The 27,233-nt window shown below is 48.8% G+C and overlaps 1 protein-coding gene across 2 annotated transcripts in view; it reads left to right on the top strand.

Moving 5' to 3' along the window:
* Positions 1-25,134, top strand: part of Inpp5d (inositol polyphosphate-5-phosphatase D) — a 126,825-nt gene extending 101,691 nt beyond the window's left edge. For both annotated transcript variants that reach the window (XM_052750500.1, XM_052750499.1), the window contains exons 14-27: positions 1,047-1,143; positions 1,624-1,762; positions 3,149-3,257; positions 3,384-3,472; positions 5,866-5,947; positions 9,641-9,730; positions 12,119-12,232; positions 13,426-13,508; positions 14,349-14,436; positions 15,313-15,462; positions 16,424-16,520; positions 18,335-18,610; positions 22,195-22,789; positions 23,964-25,134. In XM_052750500.1, coding sequence (XP_052606460.1) covers positions 1,047-1,143; positions 1,624-1,762; positions 3,149-3,257; positions 3,384-3,472; positions 5,866-5,947; positions 9,641-9,730; positions 12,119-12,232; positions 13,426-13,508; positions 14,349-14,436; positions 15,313-15,462; positions 16,424-16,520; positions 18,335-18,610; positions 22,195-22,789; positions 23,964-23,966 — 2,012 coding nt within the window. In that variant the 3' untranslated portion in view covers positions 23,967-25,134. The remainder of the gene's footprint in view (positions 1-1,046; positions 1,144-1,623; positions 1,763-3,148; positions 3,258-3,383; positions 3,473-5,865; positions 5,948-9,640; positions 9,731-12,118; positions 12,233-13,425; positions 13,509-14,348; positions 14,437-15,312; positions 15,463-16,423; positions 16,521-18,334; positions 18,611-22,194; positions 22,790-23,963) is intronic.
* Positions 25,135-27,233: the final 2,099 nt, after the last annotated feature.

Below are 27,233 nucleotides of genomic sequence, written 5' to 3'. Positions count from 1 at the left end.
GGTCCCAGTCCCATGCTGCACCTCTTCTTTCTCTTGGCAATGTCCCCAGATTAAACCCTGAGAGGCCTGTCCTAGGTTCCCGTAGTCTTTAGCAAATCGGAATGGTTTCTCCTGCAAAAACTCATCCAGGGTCTATACCAGCTCTGGAGAGCTGGTTAAAATGTGGGTTCTGACTTAGTAAGTCTCGGGTGGTTTCCAAAGTGTCATTGGCCCGAGATCTGATCCTCCGTACAGAACCCCATGGTACAGTGCTTGCTTAGTGTGTGCAAGGTCCAGGGTTGGGTCCCAAGCACCAAAAGAAAATTAAACAGATATCTCTCCCACCAATAAAAAAGATATATATGCTATTTTGGTTGGTGATGGCCCCTGTCTACCAACCCTTTGCCTTCTAGGGTTTGTCAAGCACATATTTTTAAGCCCTAGAATCTCTGGTTTAGGCATCTGGTATCTGCCTCTCCAGTGGACTCCCTGAGGCTACTGTGTTGACCTAGGGAATATACTTTAAAAACCACTAATGTAAAATAAAAATAAATTAAAACATGAGCAAGGTGTGTGTGTGTGTGTGTGTGTGTGTGTGTGTGTGTGTGTGTGTGTGTGAGAAGGGGGGAGGGAGGAAGGGAGGGAGAGAGAAACGGGTGTGTGTGTGTGAAGGTTTTTTATCTCACTAGAGACCCTGAGTAGATAATCAGTTTACTTAGCTGGGAGCGGGGGGTACACCCCCCAAGTCCCAAGCTTTCAGGCTGCTATGTTCCTCTCTGTCCCCTATCTGCTCAGTACAGTGACCCCCCCCCCAACATCTCAGACCCAGAAATGGATGACAGCAGCATCCTCCTTCCTCTGTTCTATATAGAAAATCACAAGGCTGCTACCATCTGTCCATCACCGGCATGCCCCGCCCCTTGTGACCTGTCTACCTTCCCCTCTTTCCTCAGTCTGCTTCTCTTACTCTTTTTTAACAGCGTTAGTGCCCTTTACCTCACCTCAACTTACGACTCCTTGACAAGCCTACCTGGTTGACATTCTGCTTCTTTTCTTTCTTCCCTCAGGAAACAAGGGAGCTGTGGGGGTGTCCTTCATGTTCAATGGAACCTCCTTGGGGTTTGTCAACAGCCACTTGACTTCCGGAAGTGAAAAGAAACTCAGGTAATGGCCCCGTGCCCTCTGCACACCCGGATGACTTGCTCCGCCTCAGACCTTCTGGGCCTCTGTTGTCTAAACAAAGACAACTATAGCATAGTACAGACCTCAGGTATATGTGACTCTTGTCTGGAGGACAGAAAAGATACTTATGTCATTAACCTAATAGGTCCCTTAAACCTGGTCTATTTCTAAAGGAAAACACTCCTCAGGAACATCCTGTAGCTCAAAGCTCATTCTGTCTGCAGGCAATCCTGTTGTGACCATAGCCCTCTAGTACATTTACTGATCCTACTTCCTGATGGGTAGATTCCTGCTTGGGATCTAGACTCTATAATCCCACTTGGGTCTCCCAGGTACGCTCAGGTGCCCACTGAGACAGAACTGCAGTCTACGTCTGTTTCCCACATGTCACCCCTGACTTCCTGCCACGGCAGAGTGAGGACCTGTGCTGGATGCTAGAAGGCCCTTGTTTCCCTGAATTAGGCGAAACCAAAACTATATGAACATCCTGCGGTTCCTGGCCCTGGGAGACAAGAAGCTAAGCCCGTTTAACATCACTCACCGCTTCACCCACCTCTTCTGGCTTGGGGATCTCAACTACCGTGTGGAGCTGCCCACCTGGGTAAGGAGAATCCGCCTTGAGCGGAGCTGTACGGGGACAGAGCCTCCCAAGAGTCCGCTCAGGACAGACGGACGAGCAAAGAGACACATGAACACTCAGAAGCAGGCTAAGGCAGCCGCTCCTCTCTGGGACTCATTACAGCTCCTGTCGCCGAGCCTCTGTCCTTCTTTACAGTTCCTTTCTGATTGGGTCTACTTTGCCCCAGGACTTCAGTGGCCACCCCTCATCACTGCCACTGTCCCTGCAGTCTGCCAGGCAGCCAGCAGCAGCCTGGCTTGGTGAGGAAGCACAGGCATCATGGGGGAGCAGCTCACTTATCTCAACCAACCATGGCATCATTAGTGGGTCTAAGGCATTGCTTGCCTGCCTACAGGAAGGGGACCAACAGATGTGACCCCGGGATGAGTCTAGAGTCCACACAGTTGTTTTTCCTGCTCATAAAAGTTGAAGCAGGAGACAGTGTGGTGTGGAACAGTGAGTGTCCTTCTGTCGAGAAGTCGGAGTTAGCAGCCTGTTTCACTCCCACTGAGGGACTGACTTTAGTGCATTCCCACACTCTAGTCCTGTGAGGACAAAGGGACACAGCAGGAGCTGACCCTGCTTTACAATCAAGCACACAGAGAGGCCAGAGAGACCGCTGAGAGGAGATGATGCATCACTTGTAGTTGTGGTTGAACCTCGGGTGTCCCTTTATCTCAAGCATTTCTCCATGGGACCCCATGTCCCTGAGCCATCTCTGGGCCTTCAGCCCCCATCACAGCTCTGTAGACTGAGCGTCTGCAGCCAGCCACCTTCCTCACCAGAGATCCCCAGGTGACATCTTTCCTCCCTGAGAGTGAGTAGGCAGGAATGAGAAGATGTGAGAAGGTCACATCCTGACCTTCCTGGGGAAGGGTTGCCATAGCTCCACACTCACCTGGGCAGGAGCCCAGCGCCTGGTTCAAAGTCACAGAGAAGTAGACAGGAGGGAGGCCTGCTAGACACCAAGGCCAGCACAGCCCCTACCGCACAGTGTGGCACCAATTCTTGCTGAGTGGGTCTCAAGGAGGGTGATGCTCAAGGCCTTCGAACCAGGAATTCTCTCCCACCTGTGGGTTTACAGCTGGACTCCCTTGTTCTCACAGAAAGAGCCAGTGAAAGCAAAGGAAACATTCTGCCTGTCTCATGAAGTGTTACTAACAATGGTGTTTAAAGGCCAATATGCAAAAACAACAGATCCCACGTGCAAATTTGGGCTAGCCTGGAGCTAGTTATGGTGATGTTACAGCCTTTCCAGGCATTTCTTATTCTTACAGCGATTGGGACACTGCTGGGGCCCAGGCCTTGGTGTGATCGGTGGGGAGGGTGGGGAGGAGTGGGGTCTGACCTGGCGTGTCTGCATTCCAGGAGGCAGAGGCCATCATCCAGAAGATTAAGCAGCAGCAGTATTCAGATCTGCTGGCCCATGACCAACTGCTCCTGGAGAGGAAGGAACAGAAGGTCTTCCTGCACTTTGGTGAGAGCACACTGTCTCTCCTTTGCACCCTCCCCACTGTCTTCTCTCTGCCTGGATGACCTAGCCAGGGAGGGGCCGTGTCTGCAGAGGAGGGGAGCCAAACTGGGGAGCCTGTGTCTGTTTCAGAGGAGGAGGAGATCACCTTCGCCCCCACCTACCGGTTCGAAAGGATGACTCGGGACAAGTATGCCTACACGAAGCAGAAAGCGACAGGGGTAAGCTCTCGGCCCCTCCCACTTCCTTTGCCCAACTCACCATTCCATGGTGGTTCCTAGAAAGTGGGACACATCCTCCATCAGCAGGCGGCAACAAAAACAGAAATTAGGATGCACCTGCGGGGGCTGGGGATGTACCTCAGTTAGGAGTGCTTGCTTGGTGTGCACAAAGCCCCGGATTCCGTCTCCAGCCTCAAGCCAGGCATGGTACCATGAACCTCTTATCCCACTACTCAGGAGATGGAGGAAGCAAGAGGCTCAGGAGTCCAAGGTCATCCCTGACTACATAGTGAGTTTGAGGCCACTCTGGGCTTGATGAGACTGTCTCTAAAAACAAAACTTTCACATGCAAAAACTGCCACCAACTCGCACACACAAAATGCTGAATTAGTGATGATCCTATTCTAAGATGCTGAGAGAATTTTGAAGTGTTGGTTGTTAACTGTATAGAAAGGCTAGTTTTAAAGATTTGTTTATTTTTATTTTATGTGGGTGGGTGGTTTTGCCTGTATGAATCGCATACATGCAGTGCCCACAGAAGCCAGAAGAGGGTGTTGGATCCCCTGGAATGGGAGTTATGAATGCTTGTGAGCTGACTTGTAGGTACTGGGAACCAAACCCAGAGCCTTCTGCAGGATCAACCAGAGTTCTTAACCACTGAGCCCTCAGTATAGCCCTGTAAAACTGATTTTAAAAGACCAAAATAAACGAAGTCCCCCACCCCCAAATTCTGTAGCTGAGATTGAACAGGTTTCCATCCATCTGAGTGTGGTGGTGCATGCTTGTAATCCCAATATTTGAGAAGTTTAGGCAGAAAAATCATAGGTTCAAGGCCAACCTGGACTAGATGGATAGACTCCAAAACAACACCAGCAAGACTGGTCTCTTTGCTACAGGGCTTATCAGAACCTATAAGAGCTTCCAAGCATTATAGTTCTCCATAGGTAAAGTCTAACTAAACTAATCACAGAGTGACTATAATATATTAACAAGGCCACTCCTATTGAAAGGAACAGCGTTTGGGGAAAGATGCAATAATATATTCATTTATTCAAAGAGTTACTGATGGGTGAGGAATTCTCCTGGGTGGTGAGAGGTCAGAACTGAAAGAACATTGGCCCCAGGCTGTTTATAGGAGGAGAGAGAAGACAAGCATGCAACTGACTACCCCAATAGTTAGCATGATGTCACAAGGAGCAGGCAGAGGAGGAGACAACCATCGGACAGGAAGGATGGGGAGGCTTCTTAAAGATGCCACCTGAGGTGCCTTGAAGGGCAGCGGGAATATGGACAGGGAGGTATGAAGGGAGAGAGGGGTTACACATTTCAAGTTCAAGGAGCCACTAGAGAGAGCCCAGCCAAGCACAAGTTCTGGACATTGGTCACTTTTTATGGGGTCCAACCCAAGGCCATCAACCTAGATGAGTCCAGGGATAAGCAGTACCAGATGATGGGCACAGAGAGCTGCTTAAGCTAAGGATGCAGAGAGAAGGCTCAGAGCCTTGTCTGGATGAGATCTAGGTACTGCTTGGGCCTGGGGGGAGGAGACAATGAAGGCTTGGAGGGTTCTAGCAGGAAGGAAGAGGGGTCCAGGTGCAAGGTGAATTAACCTCATTCATGAGCAGCACTCCAGGACATCTGAAGCTGCGGAGCCCAAAGTCGAGTTTAAAGAGTTGAAGAATTTAAAGCTTAAGTGAATTAAGCAGACTTAGAAAGGCAAATATCACATTTTCTCTCATGTGCAGATTTTAGATTTAAATATATATTCTTATTTCTACTTTTAAATATAAAAATATTTTTATGTTATTTACATATAACACACATACATATGATACATATGCCATCAAAGCAGAAAGGAGGCTATGTGGGGGAAGGAAGGGAGCCAGAAGAGGTGGGGAAGGGGAAGAAGAGAGGGCACTAAGGGACGAATGTGGGCAAAGTATGATGGTACATATATGAAAACGTCACGGTGAAACCCATTGTTTTGTATGCTACCCTAAGAAGAAACAGTTACAAAATAGCATAGAGGGCTGAGATGGCTCAGTCATTAAGAGCACTGGATGATCTTGCAGAGAACCTGAGCTCAGTTCCCAGCACTCACATGGCTGCTCACAACCGATTGTAACTCCAACTCCAGGGCCTCCAACACCCTTTTCTGACCTCTGTGGGCACTGCACCCATGTGGTGCACATACATATATGCAGAGAAAACACTCACACACAGAAAATATATTTGAAATAGCTTAAGGCTACCTGCAGGGAAGTTCCCTAAAGAGCCAACAATGGATGAATTTGTGGATGGCAGATTTTCCCAGTTAATATTGGAGTTTTTGTTTTTTACTAATAACAAAGGAAGTAGTATGCCTGCTATAAAACAGTGATGTTGCTTTGCAGATGAAGTACAACCTGCCCTCCTGGTGTGACCGAGTCCTCTGGAAGTCTTACCCCCTGGTACATGTGGTTTGCCAGTCCTATGGTGAGTGGAGCACTAGAGAATGTAGACTAGGTTTGGGGTTCTGAGGACAGCGGCAAAGCGAGGGCCTTCAGTGTGCTTGGAGCCCCAATGAGGAATCCCGAAAGAATTGGTACCTCCCTGTCCTTCTTGGCCTGCAATGCAATAAATAGCCCTGCTCAGAGAGAGATTCAAATTTATAAAGCACTTCTAAAAGCAGCTTCTTTCTTTTTTCTTTTAATTGAGAATTTCATACAGTCATAAGTATTCTGATCAAATCCACCCCCACTTCCTCCCCTCCAGTCCCTCTCCTATCCCTCCCGGCTCTCTACCCTCCCAATTTCATGTACTCTTTCTCTCTCTTTTTAAACCCACTCAGTCTACTTAGTGCTGTCTGTATGTGTGTGGGTGTAGGAGCATCTACTGGAATATGGGTAGTCTTTTAGAGACCAAATCCCTGAAGAAAATATCCTGTCCCTCCCCCAGTAGCCATCAATTGCCAGTAGCTCCTCAGCTAGGGGTGGACTTCATGAGCCCCTCCCCATCCATGCTGGGATTTTGGATGGCTTGATCTTGTGTAGATCTTGTACATGCAGTCATAGCTGTTTTGGTTTGCTCTCGTATTTCACAAATGTTTCACTGCATCTGTCCACTCCCTCTGACTCTTACAATCTTTCTACCCCCCTCTTCTGCAATGATCCCTGAGCCTTAGAGGGTGTAGGTGTGATATATATGCCCCATTTAGAACTGAGCACTCTGTAATCTTTTTCTCTGCATGTTGACTACTTGTGGGTCTCTGTGTTGTCATTACTGCAAAAAGAAGCTTCTCTGATGAGGGCTAAGAAATGTACTAATCTAAGGATATAAAGATAATACTTAAAGGACAATATAATACTATGATAATTTAGCAGAATAATAGTAGTAGGTTCTCCCCTAAAGCATGTGGTCCAGCCAATCACAGGTTTTTGGCCCAGTTAACAGTAACAGACATGAGTTCTGTCTTGGGGGGGTGGGTTTTAAATTCAGTCAGAAAGAGGTTGGTTACTCCCACGACATTTACACCACTACTGCACCCGTGGGTATATCTTTCCACGCCAGTTGTCACTGTGGTTCACGGGGTTCACAGATAGGTAAGATTGCTGAATATTTGTCTTCCCTAATAGCATAAATAGGATCTTCAGGTACTATTCTTTTTTGAAGAATCATATGGAGTTTGAGTAATATATATAAAAGCGATGTTTTTGCAGGTATAAAACAGCCAACTACCAGGGATTCAGATGGTTCAACCTAATAGATATCCTTAAATGTGTTCATGTGGATTTGGGGAGACCTAAGAATATTTCACTGTGAGGCTAGAGATATGGTCCAGCACTTAAGAGCACTTGCTGATATTCCAGAGGACCTGAGGTTGGTTCCCAGCACCCACTAGATGGCCCGCAGCTACCTATAACTCCAGCTCCAAGAGATACACCTTCCTCTTCTAGCCTCCAGGGGTATCTGTACACACACACACACACACACACACACATGCACGCACGCACGCACGCATGCACACACACACACACACACACACAGGCGCACACACGCACATTCACTTTGACTAGTGCCTAGTCAATGGCACTCAACTCTCATCCCACAATGCACCACGAATGAGCAATTCACAAGCCAGAGACCCCTGATGGGCAGTTCATGACCCATACCTGTTCAGCTGAGCCCTCATACCTACCCACCCCTCTGAGTAAGGAAATAGGTTGGGGGAGTTTTGCCACTGTCTGGAAGCTGCCTTATGGTTCCACCCTCTCTGGAGACCGCTAAACTCTGATTCCACAGATGAAGTTGCTTTCTGTTCCCTTTATCTGTTAATATCTACCGTCACACTGGGCTAGTTTAGCATATGCATCACACACACACACACACACACACACACACACACACACACACATCCTTCTCTTGATCTGTGTTGCCCAGAACTGACCTCACTAGACGACCTTCCTACAGCAACTTTACATGTGCAACGCAGCAGCATCTCTTACACTCCTAGCTCACACTCTTACATCTCTTACACTCTTACATCTCTTACACTCTTAGCTCACACTCTTACATCTCTTACACTCTTACATCTCTTACACTCCTAGCTAACACTCTTACATCTCTTACACTCTTACATCTCTTACACTCTTACATCTCTTACACGCTTAGCTCACACTCTTACATCTCTTACACTCTTCATCTCTTACACTCTTAGCTCACACTCTTACATCTCTTACACTCTTACATCTCTTACACTCTTACATCTCTTACACTCTTAGCTCACACTCTTACATCTCTTACACGCTTAGCTCACACTCTTACATCTCTTACACTCTTACATCTCTTACACTCTTAGCTCACACTCTTACATCTCTTACACTCTTATATCTCTTACACGCTTAGCTCACATTCTTACATCTCTTACACTCTTACATCTCTTACACTCTTAGCTCACACTCTTACATCTCTTACAATCTTACATCTCTTACACGCTTAGCTCACACTCTTACATCTCTTACACTCTTACATCTCTTATACTCCTAGCTCACACTCTTACATCTCTTACACTCTTACATCTCTTACACTCTTAGCTCACACTCTTACATCTCTTACACTCTTACACTCACAGCTTCAGCCAAGGCACTGTTCTGCCTTCAGAACCTGAAAGTGGGACAGAGGCTATATATAGCTCAGGAGTGGAGTATTTTCCTACCATGCAAAAGGCCCCGGCTTCAATCCTAGTGCTACCCAAACCAACCAGACAAAATACACAAAAGACAGAAAGTACCCATTTCTCATCCTTTACCCAGACTCCCTACCCCAGTCACACCTGAGCTCTTCAGCCCTGTGACCCTCTTCCCAGAAATACACAAGTCCATTATATGGATACCTACTCCCCAAGTCCTCCAGCCCTGAGGTCCTCTCAGCTGGATGGCCTGTTAACAAGTCCATCCAGCTCTGTCTTAGGTGGTCAGGAAGCCATGTTGTCATCTTCTCTGCCCACTCTTTACTTCAGTGCCACAGGGATCCTGAGTGTGAGGGACCCAAATACAGGTAGAGGATAACTGTCTCACTCTGAAGATCATGCCAGCTATCTCGGGCAAATCAGCTGCCTCTGCAGAGGGCCAAATGATGGTAGAGGCTCAGAGAATTGCCCCTGTCTCTTTTGACCTTGGCCTCATAGTACAGGTTTTAGGAAAGGGGAAGGAGATGGGTCTGGAAGTGGCAACTGGGATTGAGGAGGGCACATATCCCACACATCACCCAGTGTGTGAGGGCCAGAGAGGAAGACCGACTTACATGGAAGGCTGAAGACATAATAGTTTGCTAATAGGCTATTGAGTACCAAAGGACGCAGTAGAAGGGTTTAAGGAGTTGGAGGTGGAGGAGGCCAGGAAGGAAAGCAAAGAAAAAAGAGTGTGTATCTAGAACGTAAGGGGAAGACTTGGAGCCCGGGTTTTCTCCAGCTGTTAATGTAATTAGGCCATCTATTGCTGCATAAACAAATGCCTAAGTCCCCGTTCTTAAAACACTGAAGCCTTTGCTCGAAATCCTCTGGGCTGGACTGAATCTGGACAGCTCATTTCTGCTGTTGGGTGTCAGCTGGCCACACTGAGGTAATTGATCAGTTCTGGGGTTGGCTGGCCTTCTCCATCCCTGCTTAGAAATAACTTCCCTCCCTTGCAGGCAGTACCAGTGACATCATGACAAGTGACCACAGCCCTGTCTTTGCCACTTTTGAAGCAGGAGTCACATCACAATTTGTCTCCAAGAATGGTAAGCAGTGGGCAGTGCCAGCTTTCCTTGTTTTCTTCAAAGACAAGGGCCCTAGGGCATTTACTCTCTGGTTGCAACTACCAGATGTCCATGTTAGATATAGACCCCTGCTTCCCACAGGACCACAGTCTGCCTACCTGGTCTCTTCATGTCCAGGCCACATCACAGTTTCAATCCAGAAAACCTGCTTTTGAAACTCCTTTTGGTGTAGTTAAAAGTGGGAGGTTGTAAATTGGTGTTTACCAAGGTATGGACTAACACCAAAGAAGATTCTGGGCTGGGGACACATGGGTGAACGTTTATTCATGATATATGTACTTTAGTGTGTTTTAAATATGTCTCTTCTGGATAAGCAAGTGTTTCAGTTTCCTCCAATTGTGGCATGTTTTATTTAATTACATCCAAGTTTAAAAACTGACTCCAATTAAAGAAACTATTAAGCCAGTGTTAGTGGAGGTGCGTAGTAGTTTGAGATGGTGAAAATTGTGGAGGTGGGAGGCAGATGAATGAGACCTGAGACTGGAACAAACTGACGTTCAGAGGTGCCATTATGTTTTCAAATTGCCCAGCCCAGCCCTGGTTGCCAGGCTACCCTTGGCACACGGGGGCTGTGGCCTGTTAACAAGTCCATCCAGCTCTGTCTGAGGTGGTCAGGAAGCCATGTTGTCATCTTCTCTGCCCACTCTTTACTTCAGTGCCACAGGGATCCTGAGTGTGAGGGACCCAAATACAGGTAGAGGATAACTGTCTCACTCTGTGTTGTCTGTGCTGAGAGACCTAGATGAGACTAAACCATTGTCTTCCTACCATTGGATCAAACATCTGTGGGCTGATGTGACCTCCCTTCTCCACCCATGTCTTCACGCCTGCTAGCCTTTAGGCTCCGCCTCCTCCCGCTCACACCCACCTCCCCTTTCTCTGAGGTCTACAGCATTGGTAGAGCAGCCTCAGTCACCACTCCCTCGGTCACTGGGTAGAGCAGCTTCATTTTCAGGCTTGCTTTCCTTCTGCTGGGACTCAGTACACAGCAGATGCTGGAAAATATCGTCACCGGTATTGAGCTGTGATGGAACATTTGTCTAAGCAGAGTCTGGCCAAGATGCTGTGGGGTAGAGAAGAAAGGAAAGAAGGAAGGTTGACAGGCATGGTGGAGTTACTCTCAAGTGGCTTAGAATTTATATGGGGCCAGGTGGTGGTGGTGGCGGCGGCGGCGGCAGCGGCAGCAGTGGCGCACGCCTTTACTCCCAGCACTTGGGAGGCAGAGGCAGGTGGATCTCTGTGAGTTTGAGGCCAACCTGGTCTACAGAGTGAGTTCCAGGATAGCCAGAACTGTTTCACAGAGAAACCCTGCCTCGAAAAACCAAAACAAGAATTTATATGGGAAGACAGAACACTTGCTTAAAACCAGTTCAAGATCAAGTGTAGTGGTGCGCGCCTCGAGTCCCAGCACTTTGGATCCAGAGGCAACAGGCTCAGAAGTTCAGTGCCATTCTTAGCCACCTAGTGAGTTTAAGGCCAGTTTGGGGTATATATAAGACCCCATCTTACAAAACAAAACCCATGATAAAACCAGTTTGAGGTGTGTAAATTAACAACACAGTTATGAGCATGTTAGCTGAAGGCCAACAAGTCCAAGAGCCCACAGCAAGGACTGGGCATAACTGTGCCAAGGAAGTAAGGGCAGCTCTCCCTAGCTGTGGACTCAAAACAGCAGATTTGGGTGGTGAACCGCTAAATGGCTGTATAAACTCTGTCAGAACTAGTGGGGAAATCTGAGCCTGTTGACTCATGCCTTTAACCCTAGCAGTTGAGCGCTTGATGCAGGAGGATCACGAGTTTGAGGCCAGCCTTGCCCATATAGTGAGTTCCAGGCAAGCCTGGACTATCTAGCAGAAGGAAGGAAGGGAGGGAGGGAGGGAGGGAGGGAGGAAGGAAGGAAGGAAGGAAGGAAGGAAGGAAGGAAGGAAGGAAAGAAGGAAAGAAGGAAGGAAGGAAGGAAGGAAAGAAGGAAGAGAAATAATTAGTTAGTAGGGAGGCTACAGGTGAGATTGAGGGGTTGCCTGAGGCCACACAGATTTGTTGGCAAAACTGAGATTAGACCTTGGGTCCTTGCTGTGCTTACTCTTTCTGCTCCGCACCCTACATGGCCAGCCTGTGACAGACCAGAGAGGCTGTGGCCATCGTCAGGGATGCTGAGCTTGCATGGTGAGTCATGAAGTTTACTTTAAGGAAAATCTCTCCTTCCGCCTGGACGTTCCCCATCCTTGGGCCCTTAGAGGGAGCCCAGCATGGTGGGTGGACACAGAGGAAAGAAGCTGGAGAGAAGCTGGGAGCAGCCTCCATCTCCAGGTACAGTGTACAGATGAATCCCTGGTCTGCACTCTCCAGGTCCTGGCACTGTGGACAGCCAAGGGCAGATCGAGTTCCTTGCGTGCTACGCCACACTGAAGACCAAATCCCAGACCAAGTTCTACTTGGAGTTCCACTCAAGCTGCTTAGAAAGTAAGTGACTGGTAAACCACCCTTAGGGCAACTCTTTCACATAAGTACCTTTTCATTAGTGATCGATCCCTCATTCAATTTCCTTTCTCTCTGATGAGGATTCATGGATGGGCTTCAGTGGGTTCACTGAAGTAGGCTACAGGTGGGGTACCTAAGAGGCTATCCCGTGACTATGAGGTTCCTTCTCCACCCCTGTGGTCTGTGCTTCCACTGCCTCAGCCCTAGAGATAGGGGCAGCCACTAGTATACAGACCTCTGGGCAAAGCTCCAGAACTCTGAAGATCAGACAGGGTCTAAACAGTTGCAGCTGCCTTCCTGTGTGGCCCTGGGCCCTCTTGCTGTTTCCATATCATGGCACTTTCGTTGTGGGGCTCACTGTGGCTGGAAGCAAGGTAGGGATGGACAGTTGCATTTCAGGGGGCCATGTTGAGCACCCGCTGCGCTTATGAAGGATCCTTTCTATGCATCTCCAGGCATATTGTCTGAGACTTTCATGCAAGAGAACTACATGCTTTCTACTTCTCCCTGGGATGGCCTCTGGAGTAATGGGGGAAGGATATGAACCGATTCTGCAAACAGGCATGGACCTTGCCTCTAGGGCCCAGCAGTGCTGCCAGCCAGAATTCTGCCCCCTCTACTCTTCTGCACCCTCCTTCTCTAATCCTTCGCAGCCCTTCCTGGGGATAGTACCACCTTCACAACATCCTGAAGCCCCAGCTCTGCAGGCAGGGTCAAAACAGTTCCAACAGGGATGAGGGGTTTTGTGCGGGTGTTTTAAATAAACTATCGAGACATTTGCATAGATTTCTATGGAAACAGCATATTAGAAGACTTAAATTAGAATTTCAAAAGGCTGCTATCTTGAGTGGCGTGGGATGAGCTGTCATGTTTCCCAATCTTCTTGCCTGCAGTGAGATGACTTCTTTGTTGCCTGGTACGTTGCAAAGAAGAGTCAAAAAGGAGGGGGAATCTCTTTGATTTTTCCTAAAAATAATTAGACTGTGTTGGCAAATGACCATCCTTTGAACAAAAACAGAATCCCCAGCAAACCAGATTCCTAAATGGTGCTGAGGCCCTAGAGACTTCAGAAGAAAGAGACAGTCGTCTGTGGTCCAGTAAAGGCGACCCTTAGTGTCTTTTCTGTCTGGTCCTGGCTCTGTGGTCCGCAAACCCGGCTTCTTATTCTCTGGCAGGTTTTGTCAAGAGTCAGGAGGGAGAAAACGAGGAGGGAAGCGAAGGAGAGCTGGTGGTGCGCTTTGGAGAGACTCTCCCGAAGGTAATGCAGGAAGAGAAGGTGCCTTGGGGAGGGAGCCGCGACAATGGAGGCCAGCGAGAAGCTGCAGCAGCAGGCCTGCTCAGATTGTCACTGCCATCCCAGACCAAGGCCAGAGGGGGCAGCTTAGACTTTGCTCTCAAGTGATTTAAGGCACGGTTTTCAACATGGACACGTGACCTCGGTATTCCTAAATGGTTTTCATCTCCTGGTATGCCCATTCCCCTTTGGTTCTTGTTACCTACTTGGTGCTTATAGTACCTGAGATGGAATCTAAGCCTTTGCATGTGCCCGGCAAGCACTCTACCATTGTGCTGTGTCCCTGATAGCTCTGAACAATTTTTAGTATCAGGAAGTTGGGGGCACTGCTGACATTCAGGAGTCTGTCACTCACCAAGTCACACCTTTAGCAAGCCACAGGATACTTCAAGCCCAACTGAGGGTCTTTGGCAAGGAGACACATTTCCCCAGATGGGGAGCGGTCCCATGGTGCCCTCTTTATATGCAGCTGCAGACCTTGGAGGGGCTGGAAGGGAAGGTTTCATTCCAAACCTGGCTGCTGGTCCTTCCTCTGACCCCAGGAATATGCAAAGAAGGGAAGGAAGAACGGAGACAAGGGACCTGGAAGGTCAACCCAGTTTGAGGATGGGGGCGGAAAGAAAGTTACTCCTCACTCGGCTGAGCAAGGGGCTCCACCTGCTCTCTTGGGCATGGAGAGCTAAGACCTGAGTTTGGTTGAAAGAACATCTTCAGTTCCATCCTCCTGTGTATTCTAACATCAAGACTGGTGGCCCACATCCACCTTCCCTACCTGTCAACTCTAATCTGGTGCCTCCTCTGCAGCTAAAGCCTATTATCTCTGATCCCGAGTACCTACTGGACCAGCACATCCTGATCAGCATTAAATCCTCTGATAGCGATGAATCGTACGGTAAGCATCCCAGGCCAGGGACCGTACCTGCCCATTAGCCTCAACCTCTGTAGTGAAGCTGGTGGTGACTCAGCCTTCCAAGCAAGCCTGTCTGCCCTTGCCCATCACACCATGATGCTGCCTCTTACTCTGTCCCTTGATTTCCTGATGGGTTACCATCTCTGTTCCTTGTAGCTTCTGGGCACAAATGGCAGCAACCTCCCTCTTAGCCTTGCTGGAGGAGCTGCAGGTACCATTTCATTTTATCTTGACAAGACCTCAAGAGGCAGGTTCTGTTCCCCAATGAGTAAACCAGTAAACTGTGGCTCATAGAGGTCAAGTGACTTGCCCAGGTCACACAGTCACCATCTGAGCTGTGACTTGAACCCGAATCTTCTTGTGCCACTGCACCTCTCTTGTGTCCCCAGCCAGCTCCTCAGACCCAGGTACAGAGCAGCAGCCCCTTCCTGATGCCACGCCAGCTCTCCAGCCTGGCCTCCTTTCATTTCAGACTTTTCCTTGTCTAGACGTTTTAGACTGACCTGTGCTCTTACCTGCTCATCTGGTTTTGTTTATTTCTTGTACCATTTCAAACCTTGGGAAGTGAGCTTTCCCTACAGCAATCAGATTAGCATTTAATGCTGTTTCTGGGATGGAATTTCTAGGATTTGATTTTTTTCTTTCCACATTGATCTGTATAGAGTTCTTTTTCCTATGAGGCCTGAGACATTTGCCCCATGTTGCTGAGGCATTGATTGGAAGGGTGTGTCAGTTAATCCCTGCCTGGCTGATTGCTTCAAGGAATTATCTCCCAGTACAGCAGCTACATCTCTAGGCATGCTCCATGTCTGTCTCATACCCAGGTTTTCGTGTTGATGTTGTCTCTCTTTTCCCCAGGTGAAGGCTGCATTGCCCTTCATCTGGAGACCACAGAGACTCAGCTTCCCATCTACACGCCTCTCACCCACCACGGGGAGATGACTGGACACTTCAGAGGGGAGATAAAGCTGCAGACCTCCCAGGGCAAGATGAGGGAGAAGCTCTATGGTAGGCCAGCCCCTTCCCGGCTGCTGCACTAGGGACGGGCATGTGCTTTCTCTCAGCAAAGCTATCAAGTGTTCTGTGATCCATGCCCTCAGAGTAGATCATGGTCGGAAAGCCTCTAGGGTAGCATGGTGGTGCACACTTTTAATACCGACACTCAGGAGACTGAGGCAGGAGTGTCATGAGTTCAAGGCTAGCCTGGATAACATAGTGAGACTTTTTTGACGAGAAGAAAAAAAGGCATCTTATTTATCTCTCACAACAGTATGATTATCGCTACTTGGCAGATTGGGAAACAGAGGCATAGATAGGCTAGGTAACTGGCTGAAGGTTACAAACTCAGGAAGTGGCTAAGATAAGGTTCACCCAGGGCTAGTCAGGAGTGGTGGGCACACTGGTTGCTTGCCTGTTATGGAAACAGTGAGAGTAGAACTCACAACAGAGGGCATTGGGGCTCCCCATGCCAGCAAGGCTCTAGTGCACCAAGGACCACTGCTCCCGTCCACGTGACTCCCCCGGGCCCTGTGAGGTCTTTTCTCTAGCAGGACAATGGGTTGAAGAGACAGTGGTCATCACCTAGCAATCACATGCCAGATTCAGAAATTAAGTTGGGGGTCCCTTTAAGCCCCATAAACAGATTAGCTCAGCATGTGAGGTACTCTAATGTTATGTGTCATTTTGTGCTAATCTGACAAGAAATGTTTGTCTGTTTTGTCCTTGGCTGAGATAACAAGTTAGAAATATTTCATGAAATAACAACTGAACCATAAGTATCTGTTCTCTTCCTTGTGAAGCCATGGCAGGCATCATTAATCAATCACCAAGCATGAGGATTTTGAAACCTGAAATACCTCTTCCTGCATTTACTTTCCTGCAATGGCGTGCAAATGGATACCACATTGCCATTTCTAACCCATGTGGTGACCTGGCCCTCACATGTTTTTTCTTGAACCCTCTCTTCCAGACTTTGTGAAGACAGAGCGGGATGAGTCCAGTGGAATGAAGTGCCTGAAGAACCTCACCAGCCACGACCCCGTGAGGCAGTGGGAGCCTACTGGCAGGTAGATGAAACTCCCAAGATGTACTACTACTACTAGCTGGGTTGTGTGAGCCAAAGTCCAGGAGAGGGTAAAGTGGGACACAGGAAAGCCAAGGTCGGAGAAGAAGAAACCACTCTCCTACTTCAGTTACACATCCTGAGTTCAAATCTCTACCTTTGGGGAGATCATCGTAACTGTGACAAAGGCTTGGAGACTCTTTCGTGTTGGAACAGTTCAGCTCAACTGGCCCTTTTTGAGCACCTGGTGTATATCAGGAAGAAACCAACGTAAACACAGTATAGTCCGTGACCTAGGGACTCACCACCAGCGAGTGGAAGGCTGTGCTGTCCAGGAAGAAGGAATTATAGATGACTGAATAATTCTGGGGTAAAAATGCTTTCCCTCTGTCCAGGGAGGCCAGGAACATAAGTGGTCGAAGGTCCCCATCTATGACTTCCTAGTTTCAATTTCTGTTGCGTGATAATGCCCCAATAAAAAGCAGCATGGGGATGAAAGGGTTTATTTGACTTTCAAGTTCACTTTACAGTCCATTGTTGTGGAGATTAAGGCAGGAACTTAAAGTATTACATCGACAGTCAGGAACAGAGAGAATAAATCCATGCACCCTTGCTTGCTCTCAGCTATTCTTCACTCAGGCACAGTTCAGGTCCCAGCCTAGGAAATGGTGCTGCCCACAGGGGACTGAGTCTTCCTACATTAATTAGCAATGAAGACAAGTCCCATAGCCATACCCACAGGCCAAACTGGTCTAGATAATTCCTCATTAAGACTTCTCCCAGGTGATTCTAGATTGTGTTGAGAGGACAGCTAAAACTAACAAACACAGAGAGATGTAGTGGCACATTCCTTTAATTCCAGCACTCACAAGGTAGAAGAATGCCTGTCTCTGTGAGTTCAAGGTTAGTCTTTTCTACACAGTGAGTTCCAGGACAGCCAGAGCTATATAATGAGAACCTGTCTCAAGGAAAAACAAAACAAAACCAAAAACAACCTACCAACACAGCGACTAACAGGAAGGACTGACTTGAGAATAGCTTGGACGTTCCAGCCTGTATTACTAAAGACAGCATTTCCTAGTACCAGAATCACCTCTGTTTCCTAATGTGGTCTTGTTAGTCCTCCTGAGATGGAGCCCAGCATGGAGCATGATGTGGTGTGTGACTACAAGGGTACCTAGACTGTCTCCTTCAGTTTTAAGACAGCTGCCTTCCTTAACACCTCTAGCCTCAACCTCCATGACTGCACACTTATCTTACCTTTCTGATGCCTTACACAGAATGTGCAAGACCCACGTGTCCCACATGGGCCTTGTACAGTCTGCCTTGAAAAAATGTATTCTTTATCCCGTCCCCCCAATACACACACACACACACACACACACACACACACACACACACACACACACACAGCTCTGCCATGTTCTCATTCTACTCTTTGCCACGTGTTGACTGGTCTTCAGAGAGCCTTGCAACAGGCCAATCTCTATCCCTGACCTTTGGGCCTTGGCATGGACCTTTGCCACTGCCCAGAGCATCCTTCCTTTTCTTTCTTCTGCATTTCATCTCATTTCAATGCAAAGGCAACCTTGAGTGCTCTTCTCCAGCTGCCTTCTGCCTAGTGGCTCCCAGCCTTCCTGCTTGTCTCTCCTTGATCTCTTGTTTCTCTTTACTGCATTGCATCCATAAATGAGTGAATGAATTAATTACCCCAGAATGAAGGTACCAAGAAGTTAAGAAGCCGAGGAACATTTTCCTCAGGCTGGTTGTCAACAGAGAAGGGAAGAGTCTCAGATGTGCCTCCACATCTTCCTACAGGATCCCTGCATGTAGTGTCTCCAGTCTCAATGAGATCATCAATCCAAACTACATTGGTGTGGGGCCCTTCGGACAGCCCCTGCATGGGAAATCAACCCTATCCCCAGACCAGCAACTCACAGCCTGGAGTTATGACCAGCCACCCAAGGACTCCTCCCTGGGGCCCGGGAGGGGAGAGGGTCCTCCCACTCCTCCGTCCCAGCCACCTCTGTCTCCAAAGAAGTTTTCATCCTCCACAGCCAACCGTGGCCTCTGCCCCAGGATGCAAGAGGCAAGGTTAGTATCTTCTGAATTGTGTTTTCCTGCTCTCAAGCACCCCCTGAGGGCTCCCAAAGATGGCTGCCTGAGGAGGACAGAGTTGTAGTAGGTTCAGCCTGCTACTTTGGCTTCTGCGTGTCCCAACAATTGGTGTAACCTGATTTTAAATCCAGGCATGGGTTGCCAAGAAGAGCATCTTCTTATAAAAACTGCATTTGCTATCGCTGAGCAATAGTGGCGCATGACTTTAATCCCAGCACTCGAGAAGCAGAGGCAGGTGGATCTCTGTGAGTTCAAGGCCAGTCTGGTCTACAGAGTGAGTTCCAGAACAGCCAAGTATACATAGAGAAACCCTGTCTCGAAAAACAACCAACCAAACAAAAAAGCCCTGCATTTACTGACAAAGACATTTCTAGAACCAGTGGCATCCTTTGCCACCCTCCACTCCCTGGAGGTCTCTGTGGGAAAGGGGTGAGGAATTCTGAGTAGAAGCCTTCACCTACCCAAATCGCTCTCTTTTCTTAAAAACAAGCATCCGTGTTCTCATATATAATTCTCTGGATTTTCCCATTAGTGGCAATTAAAAATAATAATAAATTGTGACTAGAAATCCAAATGAAAGCAGAGCTGTCACCCTACAGAGGGACTGGCCAAAACTGGTTTAGGAGGAAGAGCCACACAGCCCAGGGATGAAGTCTCTAAGCAGCTAAGGGAGACACTAGGTGGGGTTCTCATTCCTAAAGGATGACAGATGGCCGAGAGACATCCGGACCCAGTTGACAGCGACATAGATGTGTCTCCCCTCACAGCTGCCTTAAGCACTTCGTGATGCCACAGGTTCTCACGTGCAGCCTCTTTCCTGAGTCCTGTCTTCTTTTCTTTCCTCCTCAGGACTTCAGTTCCTTAGCGGAGCTAACTTACAGTAATCAGGAGCCAATGCTGGGGCATCATCCACAGCATGGTTCTCCCCCCAACAACTCCTCCAAGTCAAATGCCCATGCCAGGCCTGCCTAGGGATTCCTCTGGAGAGGCACTGATACTCCTGTGCCTTAGCTGTTCCCTAAACTAGCTAAAAGGGGTAGGGGCATGGGCCCCTGAACCTAGCCAGGTCTAGAGCTAGCCTCAGTATCTCTCCCTGGAGAAGAGGACCAAGGTCTCCATCCAGTAGGTACTGAAGTGCTCGACTGACAAAGGCAATCTCTCCAGTGACCCCAGGAAGCAAAGCTAGAAACAGCCATAAAGAAAACGGAAGTCCATGGTGTGATCCTTGGAGGGTCCCAAGGTAGAGGTCACTTCATGCTTCACACCGTGAACAGAGCTTGGTGGGAACATGTTCCCTCCAGCCCTGGGTGACAGCACAGGGGTGGGCATCCTTCGGGGCCCATAGGATGAGGTTCTAAGCTCGCCTCTCACCAAAGAGAGAATTAGAAGCAAAACCTCGAAGCCCCCATACCTGCTGCTCCAGGTACCCAGCTCAGCCTGAATAAAGGCAATAGGGTATCACTGGTACTTCAAGGTCCTCCCACCACTCCTGCAGGACTAAGGGGCAATGGCCACACATCCCAGGGATTTAAGTTCCATCTCCTGGGAAACACTTCAATCATGGCAAACAAGGATGACTCCCATCCAAGGTCAAGGCTGGATGATGAGAAAGATGCCTCTGCTGGGACCCTGGCTGGCATCCAGAGTCTTCTGCATGAGAACAGACTCTGTCCTCTGGATAAGGGCTTGGTTCTCTGTTACCTGTACTCAGGAGACTAAAACTCTTTAATCTGTTTTTCCTAACCTCCCCCTAAAGAAGGCAGAAGCACTCTGAGCACCCTGCTGTAGGGAACACTTTCTAAGCTCCATCTCATTGGCTCTGTCCCCTGCCCCCCCCTCTACCATGTCTACAGCTGAGTGAATAGTCAGGTGCCAAGCCTTGTGGGGTTTTTCCTTAATTAAATGCACACACACACACACACACACACACACACACACACACACACACACACACACGTGTATGGGTGTTTTGCCTGCTTCTATCTCCACATTGGATATCCAAGAACTGCAGTTACATACAGTTGTGAGCCACTATGCAGATGCTGGGAATTGAACCTGGGTCCTCTGGAAGAGGAGCAAGTACTCTTAGCCACTGAGCCGTCTCTCTGCCCCTGGCCTTGTGTTTTCACTTTCTATCCAGCATTCTGCTTCATCTGAGACTCTGTGATCAGGTTACCTCTCCCGGAGACCTACCCATAATAGAGGTCTTAGAGGGTCCGGACAGTTTCCAAGGCGGGTCAGAGACAAGGATGGCTTTTGGCATCTTTCAAGGTCTCAACATTTCTGGATATGTGGTGACTTCCAGTTTTTCCAAAAAGTAAAAGGCAGGCTGCTGAGTAGACTCAGTGGGTAAAGGTGCTTGTCACCAAGCCTGACCATCTGAGTCCAGTCCCAGGAACTGATGCAGTGGAAGAAGAGAGTTGTCCCTACAAGCTGTCCTCTGACCTCCACACATATGCATGGCTTTCTCTTTATTTTATTTTATTTTTTCAGTCTGGAACTCCAGCCTTTGGAACGGGGCTGCCCACAGTGGGCAAGTCTCCCCACATAATTATCTAATCAAGATAATCTCCCAGAGGCTGTCTCCCAGGTCATCGCAGACCTCATCAAGTTGACAACTGAGATTGTCACAGAAACCATGCTTCCCAGAGCCTTCCAGAGAGAAAGCTTGAGGGCCATGGGAAGAATACTGTGACTATTGGCCCCTGGGCCCGGGTTGGGTTTGTGGGGCATGGCAGCTCTGCTCTGTCACAACAGCGTCTCACACATACATGGTAGCTTCCTACATGTTACCCTTTCTACAAAATCTCCAGGGGTAACCCACTTGCTCACAGGTGCTATGGTTTAAACAGAATTAAGGTTGCCTCTGAGAACATGGAAAAACTTGGAATGTCACAGTACCATCCTCTCTCTCTCTCTTTCTCTCTCTCTCTCTCTCTCTCTCTCTCTCTCTCTCTCTCTCTCTCTCAGATAGGATCTCTCTATTATGTAGCTCTCTGGATGTGTTGGAACTCACCATATAGACCAAGTTGACCTCAAACTCACAGAAATCTGCCTGCCTCTGTCTCCCAAGTGCTGAGATTAAAGGCATGTGCCACCACACCCAGCTCCACGGTCTCTTGTTTATGTACTCATTTTAAAAAGTGTTACCAGTTATGGTAACACAGACAGGTAAGATATGCTGAAGAGGCGGAGGCAGGAGGACCATGAGGCTGTCCGGACTACCTTTAGCCTGACATGGTGGTGCATGCCTTTAATCCCAATACTCGGCAAACAGGGAGGCAGGTGGGTCTCTGTCAGTTCTACATCAGCCAAGGATACATAATGAGACCCTGCATTTTTATATTATATCAAGGTGAAGTTCATGTAAAATTATCCCCGGGAAGATGAACAGTTTGGTGTCATTTGGTGTATTACATGTTATACCACCACTACTGTATTTAGTTCCAGAACATTTGTATCTCCCCTAAATGAAAGCCCAGAGGCAGGAAGCATCTACTCCCCAGGCCCCGACTTCTAAACATGTTTCCTTTCCACTCTCCTCTTCCCCGTGGTTCCAGATCTGCTGACCTGGGGAAAGTGGAAGCTCTGTTACAGGAGGACCTGCAGCTGACGAAGCCGGAGATGTTTGAGAACCCGCTGTACGGGTCCGTGAGTTCCTTCCCTAAGCTGGCAGCCAGAAAAGAGCAGGAGTCCCCCAAGATGCTGCGGAAGGAGCCTCCACCCTGTCCAGACCCAGGAATCTCACCACCCAGCATCCTGCTCCCCAAAACCCAAGAGGTGGAAGGTGTCAAGGGGACAAGCAAACAGGTCCCCGTGCCTGTCTTTGGCCCCACACCCCGGATGCGCTCCTTTACCTGTTCCTCCTCTGCTGACGGAAGAGTGCCCAGCGGGGACAAGAACCAAGGGAAACCCAAGGCCTCGGCCAGTTCCCAAGCCCCGGTGCCAGCCAAGAGGCCTATCAAGCCTTCCAGGTCCGAAATGAGCCAACAGACGACTCCCATCCCAGCTCCACGGCCGCCCCTGCCGGTCAAGAGCCCTGCAGTCCTGCAGCTGCAGCACTCCAAAGGCAGAGACTACCGTGACAACGCGGAGCTCCCCCACCATGGCAAGCACCGCCAGGAGGAGGGGCTGCTTGGCAGGACTGCCATGCAGGTGTGTTGAGCCCTATATATTTCAGTTTTATTGTCTTTAATTAATATATGCACTTAAAACATCCCTGGTGTTTTAGAAACTTCAGGCAGAATATCCCCTTCTAATAGAATATATTTATTCTAGAGCAAAACTAACAATGTTTAAAAAACAAAAACACAGTTGAGACTGGACATGGTAGTACACCCTATAATCCCAGCATTCTGAAAGTTCAAGGCAGGAGGCCGGGTGCTCAGGGTCAGCCTGGGCTATATGGCAAGACACTGTCTTAAGAACAACCAACATTGCCGGGCAGTGGTGGCACACGCCTTTAATCCCAGCACTCGGGAGGCAGAGCCAGGCGGATCTCTGTGAGTTCGAGGCCAGCCTGATCTACAGAGTGAGTTCTAGGACAGACTCCAAAGCTACACAGACAAACCCTTCTCGAAAAACCAAAAAAGAACCACCAACATCAGCAGTCTGGGAGCTAAGCTCAGTAGTAGAAACACACGAAGCCTCCATGAAGCCTTCAGCTGAATCCCCAGTACCACAAGAGAAATGAACAGACTCTAGAACCACACTGCTGGCTGTTCTGTTATTGTATTATTATTATATTTTATTTTTGTTTTGTTTTTTGTTTTTGAGACAGAGTTTCTCTGTGTAGTCCTGTCTGTCCTGGAACTTGCTCTGTAGACCTGGCTGGCCTCGAACTCAAAGATCCGCCTGCCTCTGCCTCCCAAGTGCTGGGATAAAAGGCTTTCACCAACACACCCGGCCCATTATTGTATTTTGTTGCAGTATTGAGGGTCAAACTCAGGGCCTTATATTCCAGACAAATGCTGTACTACAGTTCTGTGTCGGATTTAAATCCCAAGTCTCTGCCCAGCTCTGTGCCTTCTTAATCTATCAAAAGAGGATGTTAATGATATCTGCTATTTGGATTTATGGGGAGAAATAGATTATGCCATATGCTGTTACTTTGTTATCATTTTTACAGTTATCACTCATGTTTCATACATACAACTTGTATCTGTTTCATATATAGTCTATGCATAGAACATATCAATTAGCATATAAGACACTTAGGACAGTGTCCTAAGTGTACTTTCATGTCAGCCTGATCTAGCTCACAGCACTAGGGGTCAAATGTGGCTGGAGATAGCAAGGCCCTAATAGCCCTTCTCTTCTCATCCTGCAGTGAAGTCCTTGGTGAGCTGCTGGCGATGGGAGCCTGGAGGAACAGCACAAAGCAGGTCAAAGCCTCTCCCAGGATGCCTCTCCCAGGGCCTCCTGCTAGCTCCTCTTACCCAGCTTCCAGTCCAAGGCTGTGCATTTTTCAGAAAAGGGCCTCGCTTCTCTGTGGTCCAAAGAGCGTGCTGGCTGCAACACTGGGTGGCAGATGCCGAAGCTGGGTGGAAAACACTTAACCATATGGACAACAGACAGCCACACCCAGGTCTCAGAACTTGGACTCCAGGACCTTCTTCCAGTCACCATTTTTAAAGAAAGGAACTGAGACACTCGTCTGAGGGTGAAGATATAAATAATAATAATAATATTAATAATAATAATGGTCAGGTGCCATGTGCTATGTTAAGTGCTTTACGAACATTTGTCTGGCTGGCCTCCAGAGCTGAGGTTTCAGTCAACCTGAACCCTGGGCCCTGACCCACCAATCCCAAATGGTAGGTCCTGAGAAGTTTAAACAAAGCATTAAAAAAAGCCAGCAAAACCTAGAGCTAGCCCGGCTCCACTGCAGCGACCTGAAGAATCTGCATAACCAACTGAGGGTACAAGGAGCCGGGCCCTATCTGACTTCAGAGATGCAAGCTGCTTCAGCTAAGGCTGGGGTTCTGTCACAGGGTTTTCAGTCTGGGGGAGTCAGAGATCAGCTCCAACTCGACAACGAAGAGATCTGGCCCCAACCTAAGCCGGCCATGTCAGACCCCTGCTGAACCCATGGCTCAGTGCTCCCTGTGCCGCTCTAGGTGGGCAGCTACCACCACACCCTGGGTTGGGCCAAGCACACCCCCAAGTCCCCCCCCCCCCCCCCCCCCCGCATTTCTGGTGTACTGAGGAAGAATCGCTGCCACTGTCCCCAATGGCTGAGCTCTCCAGCCTGCCGTCAGGGAAGGCGAGCCTTGGTCCCAGGCTCTCAAAACAGTGCAGCCTCTTCTTCCCAAGTTGTGTGGCTTGCCCTGTGTCCTTGGTTATCCCAGGAGAACAGGATGGTGGTGTCTTTTTTCTGTCTTGCTTTTTGATGGATCAGGATTAATGTAGGAAACCAGATCCAGAATGTGCAGGAAAGCAGGTCTATCCCCTATGTTTCCCAGTCTGTGTGACCAATAAATTGTGCCTTTCTAACTAGGTTCCTGACTGTGTGGCATCTTCCTGATACCCAGGGCCACAATTCTTCCTTGTGCTGTAACTACTGCAGTGAGACTTTGGAACAGGAGGAGGCAGTTGAGGGTTCCTGATGGCCAGAAAATAGTATCCTCACCGTGGAGACAGTCTGGAGTTGGGCATGGACATGAACAAGGGTAGATAACATAACTACTACCTCATGCATAAAGCTGTATGAGACTCCAAATGTCCTGCAGCCACCCAACTTCCACAAGTGTCCTCTGACGCTGGCTGACCAACAGCCCACAAGTTCTTCTTAGCTTTTGACCAATGTTGATTGTTTCAGGGACAATAGACCCATAAAAAACATCCCTGGGACATGAATTCACAGGCTAGGGAACAGCTTCAAGCCAGGGGACTAGCATAGATACTGCTTGGTGCCACTTGCAAGGTGCTATGGCCCATGTCACCATTCCTTCCACCTTGAGATATTCAGCATCCCTCCTGCTCTCAGACCCCAGGCCTGGGCTACCAACAGAGCTCCAGGGAGCAGCATTCTTGGGAGGCACTGACTACACCATTCACTGCCTGCTTTGATAGTCCCTGTGAACTGGTAGACTCAAGGCTGAGAATACTCCAGAATAACTCCCCACCTCTACTTAGGTGAATGTCTCTCTACAGATTCACTACTTGGCCCCCACAAAGAACTTCGCCCTCATCTCCAGGCTCCAGCATTCTGACCCAGTACATGAGTGAACCAAGGGCCCCCCCAGCATTCTGACCCAGTAGACCAAGAGACAGGTAGAGACACAGCAGAAGTTACCTTGATATTCTAGAGGGAAGACACAGGAAGTACAGGCATGCTCCACCCTGCTGTTCTTCAGCTCATTTTTCCTGGGAATCCACCCTGGGTCAAACTCCCTTGTGACCCCAGAGCTGAGGGCCAGGACCCTAGTGCCTTTGGCCCATGGGACACTTCCTGCTACTATAATAGGCTGGTTTGCTATGTGGGGGTGCCTGCAGCCGCCCATCCATGGAGTAGCAAATAGCTCCTTCCTGTAGATGTCCAGGCCTCCCCTATCATTTCTGTGGCCTCAAAGAGAAGCAGCAAGGTAGGATCTATGCATGCTTCCTGTCCCTTCACTTTGAGCGCTAGTCACCTGTGCAGTCTCTAGACCCTTTTTCCTCTTCCTCCATGGTCCAACACAGCTGTCTTAAGAACCTAGCTTTGTGTGTGGTCAGCTGGGGCCCCCTGATGCTCAACTGGAAACACTACAATTGAAGTTTCATTCTCGTCCTCCCAGCCTCTCTCAGTCCTGTACACACCTCTGAGCTCCCTGACCTGGGCTCTGGGCCACCACTGTCCCCCAGAACCAACTCAAGCTGTCTCTTTTCCTAGCAATTCTGTCTTACCCCCATCCTCCAGCCTATAAGTTTTCCCTTGTGTGGCTGAGGAATGGGAGGTCGGATATTGGCCCCCTGTCACCTCAGTTTTCTTCACTGAGCTCCGTAAGAGGTTAACAAGCTTTGCTCACAAACTGCCCCACCCCTAAGATGACCCAACACGGCTAAAATTGTGGATCAACAGTCACTTTGTCTTTCAAGAAGCAAATCTGCCCTCCTTTGCATGGCTATATGAAGCTGGTCAAAGCCCAGATTTCCTGTTACCATAATTATGGTCTCTGGCATGAATGAGTCCGCCTCTAATCACCACACGAGGGATCCAGATAGCGGTGGCTGCCCTGCCAGGCCACTGGTGGGACTAGATGGGCAGCCACTTCACTCCTCCGTCCAGATTTCTGTCGCTTTCCTGTGACTTTCTAACCACAGAAATGAGTGAGTCACTGGGCAACACTCTCTCCCACAGACACCTTCCCTAACCCAAGCCTACCAGGTCTGTCTTTGCTTGTCCTTAAAATAGCTCCTTTCTGCAAACTAATTTCCATGGAGACCCAGCTATGGAAAGACCCAGAAGCTTTCTAAGAGGCAATCAGCTCACTCTCGGCCTTCACTCCAGCAGAGAGACCCTTTATGATGCAAATATCTGGTCTCACCCTTACATTTACCCCCGCAAGGCCCCATTCTGAGAAAACTACTCTGCTCTGCTCAGGGATTCACACAGGCA

Source organism: Peromyscus californicus, unplaced genomic scaffold, assembly GCF_007827085.1.
Source record: "Peromyscus californicus insignis strain IS unplaced genomic scaffold, ASM782708v3 Scaffold_21__1_contigs__length_65335640, whole genome shotgun sequence".
In the NCBI taxonomy this organism is placed as follows: Eukaryota; Metazoa; Chordata; class Mammalia; order Rodentia; family Cricetidae; genus Peromyscus; species Peromyscus californicus.
Note: the sequence above shows the minus strand (reverse complement) of the source record. Positions and strands in the feature narration are given on the sequence as shown.